Consider the following 18962-nt stretch of genomic DNA (forward strand, 5'->3'; position numbering starts at 1 on the left):
AAAATTCATGCGGTATTTTCCCTGTGAACAGCTTCTCTCTTCCCTGCTCAGCTCCCTCCCCGCCACCGGCCGGGCTGAGGAGACAGAAGATGACGCAGAGCCCAAAGCAGGTCCCCATCACCGAGCCATCCTGGCTAGGGAACGAGCTGGTGACACAGGGAAGAGAAATATACCCCACGAGCCAAAGGCAGAGCGCAGCAGCTCAGGTTTGGCAACCGGTACGAACCATTCCCTGGTCCCCGGCCACAGCCGGGACCTCCATGCCCAGATGTTGACAGCCCATGTCCTGACCCACAAGTATCCCCCCCCAAAAAAGTGTAAAAACCCTTTGTCCTTCCACCCAAAGAGCAAGGGCTTGGTGTTACGGAGCAGAGGCACCTCTGCGGGGATGTCTCGAGGGAGGCTGAAGGTCACCCAGCACCATGCAGCCCTTTGTCCAGAGGCCAGCGAGGTTTCGGGGTGGTGGGTGCTGCCAAACCCTGAGGGGGTGTCCCCCCACAAGGTAGGGGTCACAGCAGAGGGTTGACTGAGCATCAAACACCCGATCCCAGCTGTTTTGGAAGCCTTCAACATCAACCCGAATTCACAGCCTCAGACCCAGCTCACTCGGACGACATCCCCCGTGCCCCGTGAATTAACGTGCTCCAATTAACACCTCTTCTCCCTCCGGCCCTGCGACCTGGAGAGGCAGCGGGTGCTCCGAGGAAGGAGGAACCGTGAAGGACGTGGCACCGTGAAGCATCCGCGGGGCTCAGAGGCCACTGCTGGGGACGTGGGCTCCCGGAGCGAGATGGCAAGGAGGCAGCAAGCCAGACGAAAAGCTCTGAGCATTGTCCCTCTCCTGCCAGGGACGCAAAGGCTCCTGCCCGCTCCGGCTCTGAGCCAGCACCCTGGGGAAGGGGTTCGGTCCGGGAGGGTTTCACTGAAAGGCAAAGCAGCCGAGATCACGCTCCCGGGTTGGGGAATCTGCAGTCAGGCCAATGCCACGGCAAGCCAAGAAGGTCTGCTCCGGCTCCTGGCAAAAAAAAGCTTGCAAAAGACACGGCGGTACCCGGCGAGCCTTGATCCAAGACCCCCGTTGCATAGAGAAAAGGTACTCCTACGCAGATTCAAGTGCGCGGCAGGACGGGCTCCTCCTGCGAGAAGAGTGCCCTGTAACTTCACTAACCAAACTCGAAGGTCCAGTTCTCCCCCCCAGCGTCGGAGCAGCTCCTTGTCACAGCATGTCTGCATCCTCCATGCTGAAGCTGCTCCGGCGACTGCTGGCCTTGGAGGCCTCCGGGGACATGGCCGAGAACAAGGGGTCGGAGGCCAGGGGCAGCATGGTGTCCTGCATCAACATCAAGTCCAGCTCCTTCTTGGATAGGGATGGGAAGGAAGCACTGTGGCCGGGCTCCAGGCTGTCCGGGAAGCCCCGGGAGCCATCGTCGAAGCTCAGGCTGTGGGTAAAGTCCAGCTGGTGGTAGGGAGACTGGGGTGGTGGAGGCAGCGCCGGCTGCAGCTGCGATTCAGGGTCCGGGGGTGGCAGCAGCGGCTCCAGCGTCCCCTCGTCCCCGCTGGCTTCTTGCTTGACCACCTGCTGAGCCAGCTCGGCCACGTTGACGCCCGAGGGCGAGGAGGTGGGCAGCCCGTGGACGCGCGCCTGCATCTCCAGCTCCTGCCAACAGAGCACAGGAGGTCTTTCGGTGGGGACGTCGCGCGCGGGGACGCGGCACGTGGGCATTCACGGAGGTGGCAGGGACGGGGGGACCGAGAAGCTCACAGGGAAGGAGCCCGTGGAAGAGGTGAAGGATGGAAAATGGTGACCCATGCAAAGCTGAACAACACTCGCTGCGGTGACCTGAGCCTCAGACGTCTGGTTTGTCTGAAGACTTTGTTCCTGGTGACTTGACAGCCGTAAGAGGGAGGAGAGCCCCTGCCCGTCCCCTTGGCGGGGCAGGAGTGAGCTGCTCATGGGGCTGGAGGAGAGCGGAGGGAGGGAAGAGCACAGGGAAGCTCACCTGGATGCGGAGCAGCAGCTGCTTATTTGTCATCTCCAGACGCCGTGAGTGATTCTCCAGGTCTCGTGACCTCTGCAAGTCCTTCTGCATCCTCTTGATGTAGTCCACAGATGCCTTCAGGATTGTCCCTTTGTTCCAGCGCACGTCCCTGCGGTGCAGGATGGAAAAAGAGATTGCCACCTCCATCCCAGCAAGGTGTCCCCTCACCCCTGCTCCACCAAGAAGCCCCTCTGCAAGTATCGCCTGCCGCGGGGCCGAGGGTCGAGCAAGCCCACGAGACCCACAGTTATCCCAGCCCCGCAGAAACCACTGATACGTACAGGTCGTTGGCTTTGGGGATCAGCATCCCCAACTCTTTGATGCGGTCGTTGATGTTAAACCTTCGCCGTCTCTCGACTGCAGGGCGAGAAGAGAGGGATGGCAGTGAGGAGGTGTCAGGAGCAGGAGAGGCTCGATGTCCCACAGCCCCCACCGGCCACGCTGCTGCTCCCAGCTCGTGGGGCTGGGAGCCACTGTCGTGCCCCAACCAGACCCTCCGGAGTTGGGGGGCTCAGGATAAGAAACCTCTGGGGCTGACCCTTTGGCACCTTGCTCCCATCCATCGCCCCAGCAGGTCTGACCTTCCCTCAGTGCTAACGAGAAGGACAACAGGGTGTCTCCCGCACTGTGGACATTTTGCAGAGCCAGGAAAGAGGGAGCCATGGCAGGGGGCTGTGGGGGTGTTTTCTGAGGGTGAGGTGGGCTGGGAAGGGGAACCCAACTCAGAGGGAGGGGGAACGAGGATGAGGAGTGATGGGGAAAGGGCCGCAGGGGTGGGAGAGGGAAAGCCACGCCACTCACGGGCAGCCAGCACCGAACTCACTCAGGTTGTGATTGTCTTTCTTCTGGCGCTCTTTTGCCAGGGCTCGGCTCTCAGCGTCTGTAACCAAGACCCACAACGTCACCCGGAGGGGACAAGGCTGCATCTCGCCCCACGAGCATCCCGGGCTGGTGTCGGAGCAGCCCAGCACCCCCCAGAGCCGCCCTCCCCACCCACGGGGACAGGGCAGCCCCGGCCAGTTTTGGCACTCGCCGTCACCGCCGGCTCCCCGCCAGCTCTGGGGCTGGGGACGTACCTGTCAGCTCTCTCTTCTGGGTGAGGTCGGCGGGGCAGGAGCTGCTGGTGACACCTACGAGAGAGGCCGTCACCTGGGGGTCCCCGCTATAGACATTCATGTGACTGCTGGACATCGGCAGCTGAAAACCAGAGGGACAGGCGGGTTAGCTCCATCCGGGGCTGCGGGACTGGGGTTCAAGCCCGGCTGCTTGGCCTCTGGGATGCGAGTGCGTAGCCCAGGCAGGTGTAATTGTCTTCCTGGGCCCTTAAAACAGCTATAATCAGAGTAGCAAAGAAAACAGGACTTCAAAGGGCACAGCTGATCCCCTCCCACGGCCAACATCTAAAATAGGGCAGATGAATCACATCCGAGAAGGGCTCGGCAGGATGAATCCCACTGGGAGGCACATGCTGCCATACGGACCTGACCCGGGAGACGGCGCTGCTCCGAGGAAGTTTCTGGCTGGGAAACCTCTCCCAGCACTAACATCCCCCTGCGCTGCAGTGGACGCTTGGTCCCTCCCCGTGCCCCTCTCCTGTCTCTCTGGCTTTTTCTGAGGGTTCCCAACTATCATTAAAGAGGAGAAGCAGCTGAAGAACTGGCTCTCGCCGTTGCAAAAGGATGATCTCCCTGCCTCCCTTCCCGCAGCCCCAGGTCCCCAGGGACACCCGTCCCAGGGACGAGGCTGGGTTTGGCTGGCACCCGGGCATCGCTGCAGGGATGTGGGAGAAGGACAGGTCCCCTCTGTGCCACCTCCATCCCCAGCAAGCGTGGGGGTGCGGGACCCCCCAGGCCACCCTCCCTCGCTCCCTCCCGCAGCCCGGGGTCTGGTCTTTTCCTAACGCGCATCAGAGACTTACCGTGTTGGGCATGTGGACTTCGGGGTTCATATAGCCCAAAACGTCATCCAGGCGCATGATGTCATCGATGACCTCATCGAACTGAAAGGGAAAGGCGTAAGGTGCCAATGGGCTTCTCTGCCCTTTCCAGCACCTTCGCCTCCCCCAGCAGCGTGGTGGCACCTCCTCACCTCCCGCTCGGGGTTGGAGCCGATGTTGAGCATGGCCATGGGGCTGTTGGGCGCGCTGTTGCCCGCCGAGGAGGACACGACGTGGCTGGGTCGGACGCCGGGGGACGCGGCGGGGGGTGGCTTGGGCGAGTGGCTGACGGGGCTGACGTGGGCAGCAAACTTGTTCCCGTAGGTTTCAGAGAGATAAGCCTGAACCTTCTTGTCCCGTGACTTCTGGAGGTGGTACGTGGTGGGGTTCTCCAGGTAGGACTGAACCTGCAAGGAGACAAACCGTCAGGGATCTCCCACATCACCTCGACCCCGGGGCAAGGGGGACACCCCCAGCACCGTACCTTGAGGACCTCTCCGGGCACAGGCGGTGGGGACTGGTAGTGGACGGGGGTGTTGATGGCCGGGGTGGAGGCCACCGGCATCCGCTGCTGCTGCATGTAGTTCATCATCATCTGCTGCTGCACGCGTTCCCTCTCGGCCTCCTGCTGCGCTTGCTGCTTCATCAGCTCCATCCGCAGGCCGATGCGGGACGCCATGGCGCACCGGGGGGGTGGGACGCGGGCGCCCGCTGAGCACGGAGGTGAGCCTGAGAGGAGGACACGGCACATCAGCAACAACCTCTTTTGCAGCAGGGAAACTGAGGCACGGGGAGGGAGCAGACATCCCGGAGCACCCGTACCGGCCAGCGACTAAGCCAGGACAATCGCCCCAACGCCAGACGGACGGGTCTGCCCTCCTGCCGCAGCTCCCCGTCATGCCACCGCTCTCCCTGGGGACAGCTGGGCCACCCCTGGTGGGGGGGGGACGGGGAAAGCAGGGAGCAGCCGGGACCCCGCACCCGGCGAGTGTGCACTCACGTACCGCCGGGTTCAGCTGGAGCGTGCTTTGAGCCACCAACTTCCAAAACACCGGAGCAAAGCAAGAAGGGCCAGGAAAAACCAGAACCGGGGAGCGGAGCGAAAGGGAAAGAGAAAGCAAGGGAAGAGCAGGAAGAAAAGGCCAGCGGGTGCCAGGAGCCAGAGGCAAGCTTTAACCCTCAGCCCGGCTGCCCCGAAACCTCAGCTCTGGCACGGGGCGAACAACGCGGCTTCTGTGCGGGGCCGGCACGCGAGCGCGGAGGCCGGGGGGGGAGGCGTGCGAGGCCCCCGCACCGCACAGACCAGCCCTTGTTCCCCCGTACAAAGGGGACGGCAGCTCGTGGAGGGGGGGAAGAGGATGCCGGGGTGAAGGGAGCTGCCATACCCAGGGCTCTTCGGGACACGACGATGGGTCTCCACGGGGCTGGTTTCCCACACGGCGTTGGGATGGGGATGCGGGAGATGCCGGGCGGGATGGGGGTCTGGACCACAGCATCGGCAGGGTGGGAGGGAAAGCGGAGCACGGGACCCAAAGCAACCGCTGCCAGGGGAACGGGCAGGAGCCAAACACCCGGGGTTTGCTCTGCGGCAGCGTAACCTGACAAATCCGGAGGGTTTTGCTATTTAAATACAATGCGTAATTGCAGACAAAGGGGCCACGGCGGACACAACACACCGGGGTTTCGGTGAGGCATCTGATACACAGTGCCACGCGATATCCTAAGGGGGAAATTAAATCAAGCCAGCATGGACAGAAATACGATTACATGGATCAAGAGCCAGCTATTGAACAGCAAGAGAAAGGTAATTAATTAGACATGGTGGCCCATCTGAAGGGGGATGGGAGAAGAAGAGCCTGGGACAGTTATCAATTGGAGCTTCGTTAAGACGGCTGTCGCAAACGGCCTTAGAGGAGGGCACAGGGGAATGTTTGAGACGAGCAACAGCAGAGCCCTGGAAAAGGACCCAGCGATGCCGGGCACAGCCCGCAGCGGATAAAACAAGGCTGAGGGGGGATAAACCACAGCGGATGCACACGGGAGATGTAATAACTCCAAATATTAAGGGCAGGGCGAGAAGAAAAGCCTCCAAGAGCCACGAGGAGACGGGATGAGCCATCGCAGCGTGGAGGGACCGATCGTGCTTTGCAAACCCAGCTCACGCCGCACAGCCGGGGCACGGCCAGGGCAGGGAGGGCGAGAGGCGCAGGGGCCACGCGAGATGGCCATTTTCGGGGGGGGGGGGGTTCCAGAACTGGGGAGAGCAGGAAAGGGATTTCAAGCCGTGCATGGGAAACTTTGCGGTCAGCCCCCGTGTTTGCAAGCAAGCAGCTACCCGTGGCCCTACAAAGCACCGTGAGCAGCAGCGGGGCTGAGCGCACCCTGCGGGTGGCTGCATGGGGACCCCGGTTCGATGGGCACAAGGTGGGGGGACAGGACAGGGAGGAGGAGGAGGAGGAGGAGGAGGAAGCCCGAGCAGCCAGCACCTCCAGCACTGGGGAAACTCGGTGTCAAGGGTGAGGACGGAGCTGCCCCGCTGCGGAGCTGGGAGGGTCCAGGCTTTTCTCAGGAAGGGCAGCCGGTACGTGGGGACAGGAGGGTGTCATGTGAAGTGTGCCAAAGCATAGCCACCCACGGCACCCACTCACCCCCACTGGGCCGGGTGCCACCGCCCTGCCTGGCTGCAGGACCCCCCCGCTGCTCCCTTATAAGAAACAGGGATGGGGGGAGTCGAAAGCGCTGCCCTCTCCACCGGGAAGCTCCCAAGAAGGGGAGCTGCTGAGGGTGAGGATGGGGAAGGGTTGCCAGAGCTGGGCCCGATAAGGAGAGGGGGGAAATTAGGTCAGGTTTAAAATAACCTGCTTGGTTCTGCTTGGCTTCCCCCCCGCCCCCCGAAACGTCGAGCAGCTTCTGCTTTCACTCTGAGTCAGCCTGGGTGGGAGAGCGGCAGGCGGGAGGGAGGCAGCCGGCAGTGGGAAAGGATGGGGACCCGGCCGGCATCACGGTGCAGGCACCCCACCCCGGGGGACACGTCCCACCTGGGGACACGTCCCGCCATCCGTTGGTCCAGGGGAGCAGAAATAAAGCACGCGGGATGGCAGCTCCATCCGGGATGCCTGTTATTCCTGAGAAGGCGAAAGATGTTAGCATCCTGGAAAAAGCACACCCAGCGGCTTTCCCGCTGAGCCGGAGCCATCCCCGCGCCAGGGGCAGCTCCAGCTTGGTCCCCACCCGGAGGAGACCCCGGCAAGGGTCCATCCCGGCGTACGGGCAGCAGCTTGCCTGGCTCCGAGCGGGCAGCACGGCCGGCCAAGGCATGTCCAGGCATTGGGTTTCCTGGTGGGTGCTGCCAGGGCACCTGCTGGGCCAACGTCCCCATCGGTCACGGAGAGGGAAGAGCAGAGGAGGGGAGGGAGGAAGGCATCGGGGGGTCCGGGGGGGTCGACGGAGCAATGGGAAGGGGATGGAGAGGGAGAAGAGGGGCTGAAGGGCAGGAAGGTAGGAGGGAGCAGGGGAAGGGTGGACGGCCCCCAGCAGCTCTCCACACCCCGACTCCACCTTTCCCGTCCGGAGAGCGGGGACCAGCAGCAGGGGAGGACACAGGGAGGCTTTTCCATGCCTGGAGCAGCCGGTACCCAGGCGGGCCCTCGACCCCCCTGCCCATAGCACAGGGTGTGCTGCCCATCGCTGACCATCGGCGGGATGCCATGGAGCTGGGCTGATCCTGACCCCGGCTGCAGCCCCCAGGTCCGGGGGGGGAGCCCAAAGCACCAGCCCAGGGTCAACCAAGGAATGCAGGGAAAAGGGACCGATTTCCCAAAGGAAACTCTACGTCTGCTCCAAAAACCCTACGACCCTGCCCCTACTTCCTTGGGGTGGGGGAAAAAGCTAATCCCACTCCGTTGCAGGATTGCATCCTAAAGCCAGAGCAGCACTTCGAGTGAAAACCTCCCTGGGTGCTGGAGAGCGGTGGGCTCCATCAGCGCCTGGGGGCTGTCCAGGCACCAGCCACACTCCACCACCGCACACCAGACCCACCGCTGGGACAACGTGCAGGGCTGGAGCCAGGGAATTAATCTCCCTTCGAAATATCTCTGCTGCTATTTAGCGACATGGTTATTTCTGGACCTTTCTTGCTTTTCCTCTGGGGGTGTTATTTCATCAAGACACCAACACGCTCCCCCCACGCCGGAGCGGCACTCGGGGGTGGCTCCAGCCGAAGGATCCCCAGTGCCACCCGGAGCTGCCTTGTCCCCCACAGGACTTTGCGTGGCCCTGAGCTGTCCCCCGTCCCCACGGGAGCCCAGCATCACTGCAACGCAGGCTGCCGATGCAGTTTATAAAGCGACAGCCGGTGGCGCGGGGTCGGCTGCTCAGCAACCGCCGGTACTTTCTGGAGTGACATCGGGTGCTGCTCCGCAACGCGTGAACCGCTGCAGAGAGCCAGCGTGGGGCACCCAGTGCCACCCCAAAGGGACAAAACACCCGGAGCTGCACTACTGTCCCCACGCCCACGCAGCACCCCACCGCCTCCTGCCTGAGCGCATCGCTGCGCCCAGGTGTGGGTTAGAAATAAAAGCTGCCGTAAGGCAGTTTCCAGATTTAGCCCTTGCGAAATACAGCAGGATCGCGTTACCCTCCCTGGGCAGCCCATGGGGAAGCGGCATCCACGCTGCCTGTCCTGCCTGCACCATATGGGCACACAAACACATATAGAGCAAGTGCAGCGCATCTCCTGCCCACTCCCTCGAAAGCTGAAGAAAGAAAAGGGGAGCGATGCCCCGCTCAGCCCCGAAGACAGAGCTGAGACCCCCCAAACTCATTGCACCGAGGAGCCGCCGGCCCAGCCCCGCTCCCTCGCATGTGTTTGTTTCCTGGTCGATTGTGGCCGTTTATGAGCGGAAAAATCAATCGGCAGCTTCAGCCAGGAGTGGGGACCCCCAGGGAAGGAGGGGAGCTGGGTTGGGGGCCACGCTGCCCACCCACCCGCCGCTCTGGGCCGCTTCATTGACAACCAAGAGGGCAGCGAAAAGGAAAGGGAGAAGAAAGAAGTGAAAACAGCTCTCTGCTTCTTGCTACCGACAGCAAGCGCCCGCCGAGCCTTCCTTCCTCGTTTTTCATTTTCAAATGCCGGGGGGTTGGGGAGGAGAAGACGCGGGGACGGCGAGCGAGGGAGCCCGGCGCACCCCAGCCCGGGCAGGACCGAGCACCCACCGCCGTTTCGGGGCAGGCAGCGGCTGGCTGGGTGCAGGCAGCCGGGAGCCCGGCGGTGTTTGCTCCGGACTGAGATTTCCAACCGCGCCGAGCTACCACCCCGCCGGGCACCCACAAAGCCACCCCACGGGTGCCCGCAGCCCAGGGACGGGCTCCGCTGCCACCCCGCCGTGTGGGGAAGGGGGACGATGGGGCAGGGGTTACCTGGGGGTGGGATGGCGGCACCGGGGGGGCCTCTGGGTGCCAGGGCCAGCGGGTCGCCGCTTCTCCGTGGTCCTCGCCGGGGCCAGCCCCGTGTTTCCTCATTTTCAGGACCCTGCTTTTAAGGCAGTAGCAGCCACATGGGTTGCGGGTGGGGGGGGGGGAAGTTGCAAAAAACCTCCAAACCTGCTTGTTTTTCTCACTGCAACACAGGAGTTAGCAATCGAGCCGAGAAAAAGCGTGGCAAAAACAGACGCAGCCACCACCGCCGGGCTCTCCGGGGTGCTGGAGCCGAGGCTGGGTCTGCCCCATCGCATCCCCTCGGGAGCTGCAGTGCTGCCTGCAGTGACATCCCTGCCTGCAAATAAACAGAGGGGCAAAAGCCATCCCTTGTCACTCCAGAGGACGTGGTACGCAGGGATCCATCACCCTCCGTGTGCCCGGAGCGGATGCAGAATAAGCACCAGCATTATGCAGCCGGATTCGGCCCTGCACGCTGCTGGGCAGTACGCGGGGTCCCTCCGGCACCCACAGCCGGTCCCCACCAGGACGGCAACACCAGTGCTGACCAGCACCAGCCAGGATGGCAATGGCAAAGCCAGGAGATGACAAGGACGCCTGTGTGATGCCCCACACAGCTAGCGTGGTGCCGGGGACCCCCCCCACACCCCCGTTATGCAAAGCTGCTTTGCATCACGTCCCCATGCTGGCTGTACCACCGTCCCATGAGGACACCGCGGCACGTCCCCGAGCACCCTGAGCAGATCAAGGTCCCCTACCCCCCCCCCGCTGTGGAAGCTCCCCCGGGTCAGGCTGGCAAGCCACTGCCATGCCCCCCCCCCCGCCAGCAACGCGGCTGGCACCCATCCGCTCCCGTGCGGCTAGGACCGGCCGTGCGGCATCTCCTTTGGGGCACTCACCCTGACTTGGCAAGGCCACCACAGGGGTGATTTATGCCGTGCCAGCATACCCATGGTGTCAGGGGTCGGGTAATGCCGGCACCCGGTGGGAAGAAGGCTGGTGTCCTTCATCTTCATGCAGAGGAGCGCACGCTGCTGTGGTCGGCAGCCCCAGAAAGGGGCAGCGGGACAGGGTCCAACCCGGGGTATTAGGAAGGGATTCCTCACCTAGCCAAACCCTAGCCACAGGGCAACCTCCATCGTTGGAGACCCTGATCTAACGCCAACGTTGGCCACGCTTGGGGCTGGACCAGAGACTCCAGAGGTCCCATCCAGCCTACAGCCCTCTGGGATGAGGATGAGCTGGTGGGAGAGGGGGCGAGATGGCCCCGTTTCCAACCCCAGAGAGTAACAGTGCCCTCCCAACCACCCACCCAGCAGGCAGGAGGTGATGGGTCAGGCAGGAGATGGGTCAGGCAGGAGATGGGTCAGGCAGGACGATGGCCAGAGCCACCCCAGCCCCGGCCAGAGCCGCCTTCCCCGCGCGGCGAGCACGCAGCCCTGAAAGAGAGAAGGAGAAGGCGGAGGGACTTGGCAAATAAAAGCCAGGGTCAGTTGACAACGCCAATGAGAGACTGAGTCACCGGGACTGTTTTTAGCCCCGGCATCTCAGAAACGTGGACAGCGGCGCTGTTAACAGGCACTTGGGTCAGAGGCCAAATGTTTTCCCTTCCATGCGTTAAATACCGCTCCTGGAAGCGACCCAGGTATCCAGCACAGTAAAAACATTAATGCAAGTCTTGTAAGGCAGCAGGACCCTGGCTAAAGTGGTCCCCAAACTGCCCAGGTAAGCTTGACTCACCCAGGGAGGTAACAGGGACCCAGTGGAGGAAAAAGCACCAGTCCCTGGGAATCCAAAGCCAGGGCTGAGTGTCCCTTGTCACAGTGTCACCCCCAGGGCAGAACAAATGGGGTCCATAAAAATGCCCCCTGGTTCCGGTGATGCCAAGATATATCCATGAGAGCCCACCTGTGCGTGGCAGCCGTTGTGGGGTTAATAATACGCAGCCTAGCTCCGATGCCTCTCCTTCACCCCAAAAAGCCTCTCCTTCACCCCAAAAAGCCCCTCTGCCCAGCATGGCACAGCTAGGGGATGGCACGTGTGCCATTACCCCAGCCGGGCACGGCAGGGGGAGGCTGGCACCCGCGGGCCAGGTCCGGGGGCATTCCCTGGAGCAGGGCTGGGGGAGGCAGGGGGACCCCTGGGACCCCACCACAGAGGGGCCACATCCCGCTTCTATGGCTGCTCCAAACCAGAGCAAAAGCCCCGGGTTTTTGGGTGGTTGGCACGGCGCAGGAGCCCCGATTGAAACATCACTGTCCGACTGACCATCCGGGGAATTCACAGCCCGCGAGCACAAACAGCCCGAGCCAACGAGTTCCTGCCCTCCCCTCCCACCCCCCGCCCGACAGCGGCAATTAAAAATAAAAGTGTTAACAGGCAGAAGGACGTTCCTCGCGCGAGGATGAGCCAACAGCAGCGCAGGGGCCGAGGACGTGCTGCAGCCCGGCACCACCCCGGGCTGAGTGATTAATCAGCCCCGTATCGTGTCCGCCTTTCAGCGACGAGGCGAGGAGAGGAGCGGGGTGACCTTGGAGGGGCCTCGGCCGCGCTGGCGAGGAAGGACGCGCGGCCGCACCGTGTCCCGCTCACCTCGGCAAAGGTCGCGCGCTTGGGAGCGCGCGGGAGAGAGCCGGGAGTGGGGGGCCCTGCGTGCAACCCACGGCCAAAGAACAAACCCCGTCCTGCTCCACCGCGGGCTGACTCCAGGCAACTTGGGTGTTGGGTTTTTCTTTTAAATAACTGCATGAATGAGCAATAAGGGGAACTGGCAGGACAGCATCATCCCTGGCCCCCAGCTTGGTTCCAGCAGGGCAGATGCAACGTACCATGGCGCTGGGATTTAGAGGCACCGCGTGTCCCAAAATCCTAGAAAACGCCCCGGAAAGTGGGGATGTTCAGGAAAACCAGCCCTTGAGCTCCACGCGCCCCAAGTCCACCTGCCACGAGCAGAAGGCGCAAGGTGACAGCGGCCACCCCGTGCCCCCCCACCGGTGCCGGTGGCATTCCCAGCGCCGCCCCCATTCCTCCTCCCTCCCTCCCTCCCACCGCGGCCCCGTGCTGCTGGAAGGAGGTAATATTTATAAATACGCCGTGTCCAGCCCCCAGCGCCCGGCCAGGAGGCTTCTCAGAAGGCAGATTTCATGTAACCGTACCGCTGCCGGCAGCCCCAGCGCCGTGGCCGCCCCATCCACGGGAGCCACAGCTGTTCCCCGGCCCCAAGAATAAACAAGTTGGGGACAGCCTGTGACTTGTCCTCCCAAACAGCCCCAGGGCTCTCCCCGCTGCCATCCCGGCCCCAGCAGCACCCATCACGCCCGGGGGAGCACCCAGCCATCGCCACTTACCCGCAGAGGAGAGGTTTCTCCTCTCCCCTCCTTTCCCCCCGGCTCAGCCTGGCACTTTCCTGCTCCGTGAAGGTCAAACTCGTCTCTCGGGAGCCCCCGCTGCCAATCCAGCCCCTGCCCTGGCACCGTGCCGCTGCAACCGGGTCGGGTCCCCGCTACGGGTGCTGCCACCTCCCCGGCACGAGTTACGCCGGTTTGACCGTCTTGGAGCCCAGAGGTTTTTTTTTCCCCCCCACCAGGCTGGGCTTTCTCCGGGCGAGATCTTCGCCTGCCCCGAGCCCGGAGCGGTCCCCGAGGAGCGGTGGCGGGGCCGGGGCTGAGCATGGCACCCACCCTGCTGCAGATAAGGCGAGAGCTGCAGCCAGCGTCGAGCCCGCTGGCACCCAACCTCCGCTCCTCCCGTGCGGTTCGCAAGCCGGGAGCGGGGAAACGCTCGCTGCGTGCCAGGCGGCTGCAAACCCTGCTCTGCCGGCCCAACCCGGCTGCAGCCCCCTTATTTCCTCCTAAAAATTCCCCATCCCATGTGATTCCCCCAAAATCTCGAGGAAACAGGCTGGGCAAAAGCCAGACCTGCTGCTCTCGCTTGTCCCTAAGGCTCCAAAAACTCCCCTGCCTGTCCTCAAACTCATTGCCAGCCATAGCCACCAAGGTGTCCCAGACCGGACCCTGCACCAGGGAGCACCCACAGCCCCTCCGCTTGCTCCCAGCGTGGCACTGGGGGGTCTGAAGGTGCCCAGGCTGGGTGCCCCCTCGGCCCTGGTAATTTCAGCAACCGGGCGCTACGGCAGCAGCTGTACAAACTCAAACGCTGCACGCTGAAAGGAGAATTTACAACCGAAGCAGAGTCCCCGAATAATGCTGTGCCGGGTGGAGGGGAAGGGGCTGAGCCAGGGCAGGGTGATGGGAAACCTTTGGCTTCACAACTGTTTATACAAGAAGTAAATCACTTTCGTTAATAGTGTGCACGTATGGGAAGGAAAAAGAGGGATGTAACTAGCAGGGAAGGATGCTGCTTGGGCGTTTCAGGTTTATCCGGAAAGAAAGTTGCACTGATTTAACTAAAGGAGGGGATTTAAGCAGACAGCAGGGTGTGGGGAGTTTGTTCAGAGTTGAATGCACTTGTAGGAAGGGTAACAAAACCCCGGGAGCAATTCTTAGAAGACTCTTTAAAAATAAGATGGTACAGCCTCTTTGCAAAGACTGGAGGGACCGTGGGGCTGGGGCGGGATGTGCCACTGAAAGACCCTGAACCCTCCCCAGGCGACCCCATCCAGGCAAACCCACCCACCGCCCGCTGCAAATCGCCTGGGCTGCACCGCAGTACTAATCCCCATGCCCCATAGCACCCACCTCCCCAAAACGCCTCCCGAACTGCCCGCCATGCCTCCAGGGACGGAGCATCCCCTCCCATTTCCCGGGGGGCTGCCGAGCTCTGTCTCCATCCTACACACCTACAGCACGACACAAGCTCCCGGCAGCCAGGATCTGGCCCCACACCATCCTCCCAGGCCAGATCCCCCCCCCACCACGACATGCCAAGCTGCTTCTGGTGAGGTCCTTCCAGGCAGGCACCGTGCAGCCCTGCTCGCCTCCGTCGTTCAGGTCTCGGCCCTCATGCACTCTTCCTCTGCCCGCAGGGAAATGGTGTGGTTTCTTTACTCTTTCTTTTCTTTTTGCAATTTAATATTTATAGCTTTGCTCCACTGCCTGTTCGTTCAGCAGAAAGTGAGGGGGAAGATGTTTGGAGAAGGGATGGCTTCTTCAAAGGCGGCTGTCAGCATCAGTTGGACAGGACCGGGGCCAGCATCAGTGCCGGGATCACACCCATCGTTCCCGGTTTTCTCAGCAATGCATCGCCTTCACCTCCAGCCAGCTCGTGGGTCTCGCTGGAAGGCGAGGAGCACGAACCAGAGCTCATCCTGGAGCGCGGAGCTCGCCCTCCTGCATCCCTGGGCTGACCGGGTCGTGGGACCCTACATGCATGCAAATCCTTAAGGAAAAGCTGCTCTGACCGAAATCCAAGTGCCAGGCACCAACCCTGCGGTGGGGCATGACCTTGCAATGAATCAGGGGGAACCATCAGGGCTCTTTCTGGACATACCAGTGGGGGGAAAAAAAAAAAAAAAATGAGCACGTATTTCCTGTGTGTTCACAAAGAGATCATCCTTTTCGTCCCTCCAAGCGTTACACCACCAGTGCATTCCCCTGCTTCCACCAGTGCATTCCCCCGCTTGTGACAACAACCCCGGCTCGCCCCAGGAATCACCGGCTGCGGGGGGGGATGCGCCCCGGCCACCTCCGCACCGGGACCGCACCGCGGCTCAGCAAAGCCCGAGCTGCTGCTTCCCTTGGGCTCGACGGGGTGATGCCACCACAGAAAAGCCACCGCGGGATGCCCACGAGGCTGGAGCCGGCACGGCACACGTCGCACCTCCGAACGCTCTCTGCTCTTTTACAGGGCTGTAAAACACCCAGCGCTGGCTCCTGCGGCTGCGGAGAGCCCTGTAAATCTCCCTCAGCAAACAGAGGGTCGGGGAAGCCATCACGAAACAGCTGCCGCGGGTCAACACCGGCACGGGCTGCGGCCACGGCATGCCACGATGCTGCCGCGGGGACGTGCCAGCGGCACGGTGTCACTGCCAGGCTGCAGCGCCCATGCCGGGGACACCGCTGTGCTCCTTCAACCCTGGCAAGTCGCTTCCCCTTGACCTGGTTCCTCTTTGACCGGGGAGCGGGATAACCCCGTGCAGGGCAGTTACGAAATGGCTCCTTTTTGGTGGGTGCAGCTTGAGGTGTCATCCCCCCCCCCCCCCAAAATACCAAACCACAAACTCCAGGTGCCCCCAGGGACAGAGCCCAGAGGTGAGGGGGATGTGCCGGGTGCCGGGAAAGCTCCGTCCCTCCCCACCATCCATCTGCACCCCCCAGGAAAGGAGGGAGAAACGATGACCCAGGGCTGAGATCCCCCCCCCCCGTGCCATCACAACATCAAGACCCCAGCACCCCCCACAGCACCCCACGACACGGGGAGAGCCGCAGGGACCCAGAAGGGTGTTTCTACCCCCAGTACACGTGCTTTTGGCGGGGGGGGCACCCCCGGCATGGCCTCCCCAACCCCATTTCTCTGCAGTGGCTGTTTCTTTCCCCACAGGGCTGTGCTGCTCGGGCTCCACGGCCACCCCACCCTCAGCCCTGAAAACGTCCCCCCTGCTCCGATGATTCATCACTTTGTCGCTCACGCACGCAGGGCTCTTCCCTTTCCCCACAGCACCAGCGAAAACCAGCAAACTGGGAAACCAAGTCACGGCAAAAGGCGGTGGAGCAGGGCAGGGGGGAACCAGGAACACACGTGCCGTAAACTCGGCGCCGTTGGAGCGTGGAAAAAGAAATAAAGACCTGGCTGGAATCACAACCTCCATCCCCAAACACCCGGATGCTGGAGTTGTAGCCAGCCCCACCCCGGAGCGGTTTCCTACTGATAAGGGCAGGAGGCAAAGCCAGCATCCCTCGGGAAGCAAACCCAGCATCCCTCGGAAAACACGGCAGGCTTTCCTCCCCAGCACGTGCCACTCGCAGTCGCCCACCGCGGCCATCGGCACCCACCCCTAGAGCCTAAATCTGGTGATTTCTCAACTTCAGCAGCCCAATTCCCAAAGGCCCCTTGGTTCCGGCACGGTTATCCCTGCCGGATTCCCCGGCAGCAGGTAAGCGCAGGCTCAGCTGCCACCGGCACCCGCAGCAGGGAAAAACCAGCCCCGCTCCCTCCTCCGGACACAGGAGCAGCCGTGCATGAAGCCAAGCAAACATGGCAGGGGAAACTAAAGGGAAGGGGGGGAAAAAAAAAAAAAAAAAATCCCCCAAACTCCACACCTTCGCTGTCTGCTCCACACTCTGCTGTTATATAAAAAAAATCACTAACTCCCCCCACGCCCCAAGGGCCGGGAACGCGCAGAAGCGCTGCGATTCCTGGAAACAGGCCCTGCTTGTCCCCGGACCTGCATGGGCTTATTTATTTATCTTAGAAGAGCACAACAATAACCACCATATTTTCTCTCTTTTTCTTTTTTTTAAGGAAATTTCCCCATCATCTGACTCACTGAAGCTTTAGAGGACATGGGTATGAGGGCTGTCGTAATCCTTCCTGCTTTGCAATTAATTCATGAATATAATTAATCGGTGGCCATAGGTTAAGCGCAGCCCCCTCCTACGCCCCCGCCAAACTCCTGCTGCCCCAGAGGAGCAAATTGCAGGCTGTGGGGGTGTGGGGGGGTCATCTTGGCGATCTCCTAAAAGCTGTATGCCATGGGATACCCCAACTCTTCCCCTGCCTTTTGCAGACCCCCAAAACAGCAGGGCTGGGGGGCAGCCAGCTTGTGGGGGGGGACACAGGGGGGACACCCATTCTCCTGCCCCCCAGGCCGGCAGGGATTTGAACCCTGTCCCGGGGGGGGGGATGTGCACGAAAACCCCCGAGCAAACCCAGCGCTCCGGGCGTCAGCACCGAGGGCCGGAGCATCCGTGCCTCAGTTTCCCCACGTGTGGGATAAACGGGGCGGGGGGGGGGGTGTTACGCTGGTAAAGGCGACCTGGGCAAATGCCCTCCGGTTGCCGGAGGGGTCGCAGACCCTGGGACCCCCGACCTTTCGGAGGGGGCACCCCTAAGGACCCCCCCACGACCCCAAGCCTGCGGCTCAAGCCCGGCAGCGCCGGGAGCAGCCATAGCCCCGGCTGGAGCCTCCTGTAAGCGGGGGCCGCTCCCGGGGGCGGCGGGGAGGGGGCGCGGAGAGACTCGTTATTATTTACAGCAAAAGACGGGGGGGGGGGGGGGGGGGGGGGAACGCGGCTGCGAGTTCAAAGCGTCCCGGGATTGGGGCAGGAGCGGGGGGGGGGCACCCAACACCCACCCCAACACCCCAAAAGCCGGGCTCCGACCCGAGGGGGCCCCCGCTGCACGGCTGCCCCCCCCCCCTCCTCCCCGGTACCCCCCGCCCCGCTGCACTCACCCGGCGGCTGCGGAGCGGAGGCGAGCGCCGAAGGAAACAAAGTGGCTCGGCTCGGCGCCACTCGGCTCGGTTCGGCGCCACTCGGCCCGGTTCGGCTCCGCTCGGCTCGGTTCGGCTCCGCTCGGCCCGGTTCGGCGCCACTCGGCCCGGCTCGGCCCCGCTGCTCCCGCGCCGAGGGAGGGCAGCACTGCCCGCCCGCCCGGCCCGGCTCGGCGCGGCTCGGCCCGGCCCGCTCCGCTCCGCAGCACGCCGGGAGCTGTAGTCCGGAGCGGGGCAGGGCTGCCCGCGCCTGCCGGGACTTGTAGTCCCCCGCCTCGGCCACGGCAGAAGCGTGGGTTAGGGGATTTCCTCCCCCGGAGCGGGCCGAGAGGGTGGGTGCCGGGGCGGGGGGTGAAGGCAGGGCTGGGCCCGGGTCGTGCAGCGCCTTGCACCGGGGTTTCGGACCCCCTTGCACAGCCGTTGTGCAGCCCCTTGCACTGGGGTCGTGCACTGCCCTGCACAGGCATTGTGCAGCTCCTTGCACTCGGGTCGTGCAGCGCCTTGCACGGGGGTTTCGGACCCCCTTGCACAGGCATTGTGCAGCCCCTTGCAGCGGGGTCGTGGAGCCCCTCACACCCGAGTCATGAAGCGCCTCGCACTGGGGTCGTGCAGCGCCTTGCACTGCGGTCATGCAGCCCCTTGCACAGCCATTGTGCAGCTCCTTGCACCCGGGTCATGCAGCTCCTTGTACCCGGGTTGTGCAGCGCCTTGCACCGGGGTTTCGGAGCCCCTTGCACTGGGGTCATGGAGCCCCTCACACCCGAGTCGTGCAGCTGCTTGCACCAGGGTCATGCGGTTCCTTGCACCAGGATCGTGCAGCTCCTTGCACCAGGGTTTTGCCACTCCTTGCAGAGGGATCACGCAGCTCCTTGCACTGGTGCCAGAGGCTTGTTGCGGCCACGGAGGGTTAGCAGCGACCTGGAGACGTGCAGGGTGGTGGGGAGCATTAGCAGCGTGTGCCGGCTCGAGGAACAGGGATGCTTGGCCCCCTCCAGACGGGACCCTCGGGGTCTGGCAGCTGCCAGGGCAAACTGCGTGGGGACCGTGGAGCTTTTCGTGGGAGATGAACTCTCCGGGGATTGGGGGCGGCAGCGGGACGGAGCGCTGGGGACCCTGCCCAGCCGGAGGCAGCAAGCCCCGCTGCACCCCGAGTCCCCAGGGC

General features: G+C 63.0%; 1 protein-coding gene and 1 long non-coding RNA gene across 6 annotated transcripts; one reads left to right on the forward strand and one right to left on the reverse strand.

Annotated features, from left to right (window-relative positions):
• Positions 1 to 299: 299 nt before the first annotated feature.
• On the reverse strand, positions 300 to 17984 carry TFEB (transcription factor EB). 5 transcript variants are annotated; one of them, XM_052815479.1, is made up of 10 exons: positions 17762 to 17984; positions 7014 to 7100; positions 4460 to 4704; positions 4128 to 4382; positions 3958 to 4038; positions 3116 to 3236; positions 2863 to 2919; positions 2321 to 2396; positions 2001 to 2148; positions 300 to 1657 (listed from the first exon to the last, which is right to left on the reverse strand). In XM_052815479.1, the coding sequence occupies exons 3-10, from the start codon at positions 4652 to 4654 to the stop codon at positions 1217 to 1219; spliced, it is 1374 nt and encodes a 457-aa protein (XP_052671439.1). In that variant the 5' UTR covers positions 4655 to 4704; positions 7014 to 7100; positions 17762 to 17984; the 3' UTR covers positions 300 to 1216. The 5 variants fall into 5 exon arrangements, with proteins under 5 accessions (XP_052671439.1, XP_052671436.1, XP_052671437.1 ...); XM_052815476.1 differs by lacking the exon at positions 7014 to 7100 and having other exon boundaries at positions 17762 to 17872; XM_052815477.1 differs by lacking the exons at positions 7014 to 7100; positions 17762 to 17984 and adding an exon at positions 12759 to 12847.
• Positions 16108 to 16893, forward strand: LOC128154611 (uncharacterized). The gene is made up of 2 exons (XR_008239393.1): positions 16108 to 16462; positions 16831 to 16893. It is a non-coding gene; the product is annotated as an uncharacterized LOC128154611 (long non-coding RNA).
• Positions 17985 to 18962: the final 978 nt, after the last annotated feature.

This window comes from Harpia harpyja, chromosome 19 (assembly GCF_026419915.1).
Source record: "Harpia harpyja isolate bHarHar1 chromosome 19, bHarHar1 primary haplotype, whole genome shotgun sequence".
NCBI lineage: Eukaryota > Metazoa > Chordata > Aves > Accipitriformes > Accipitridae > Harpia > Harpia harpyja.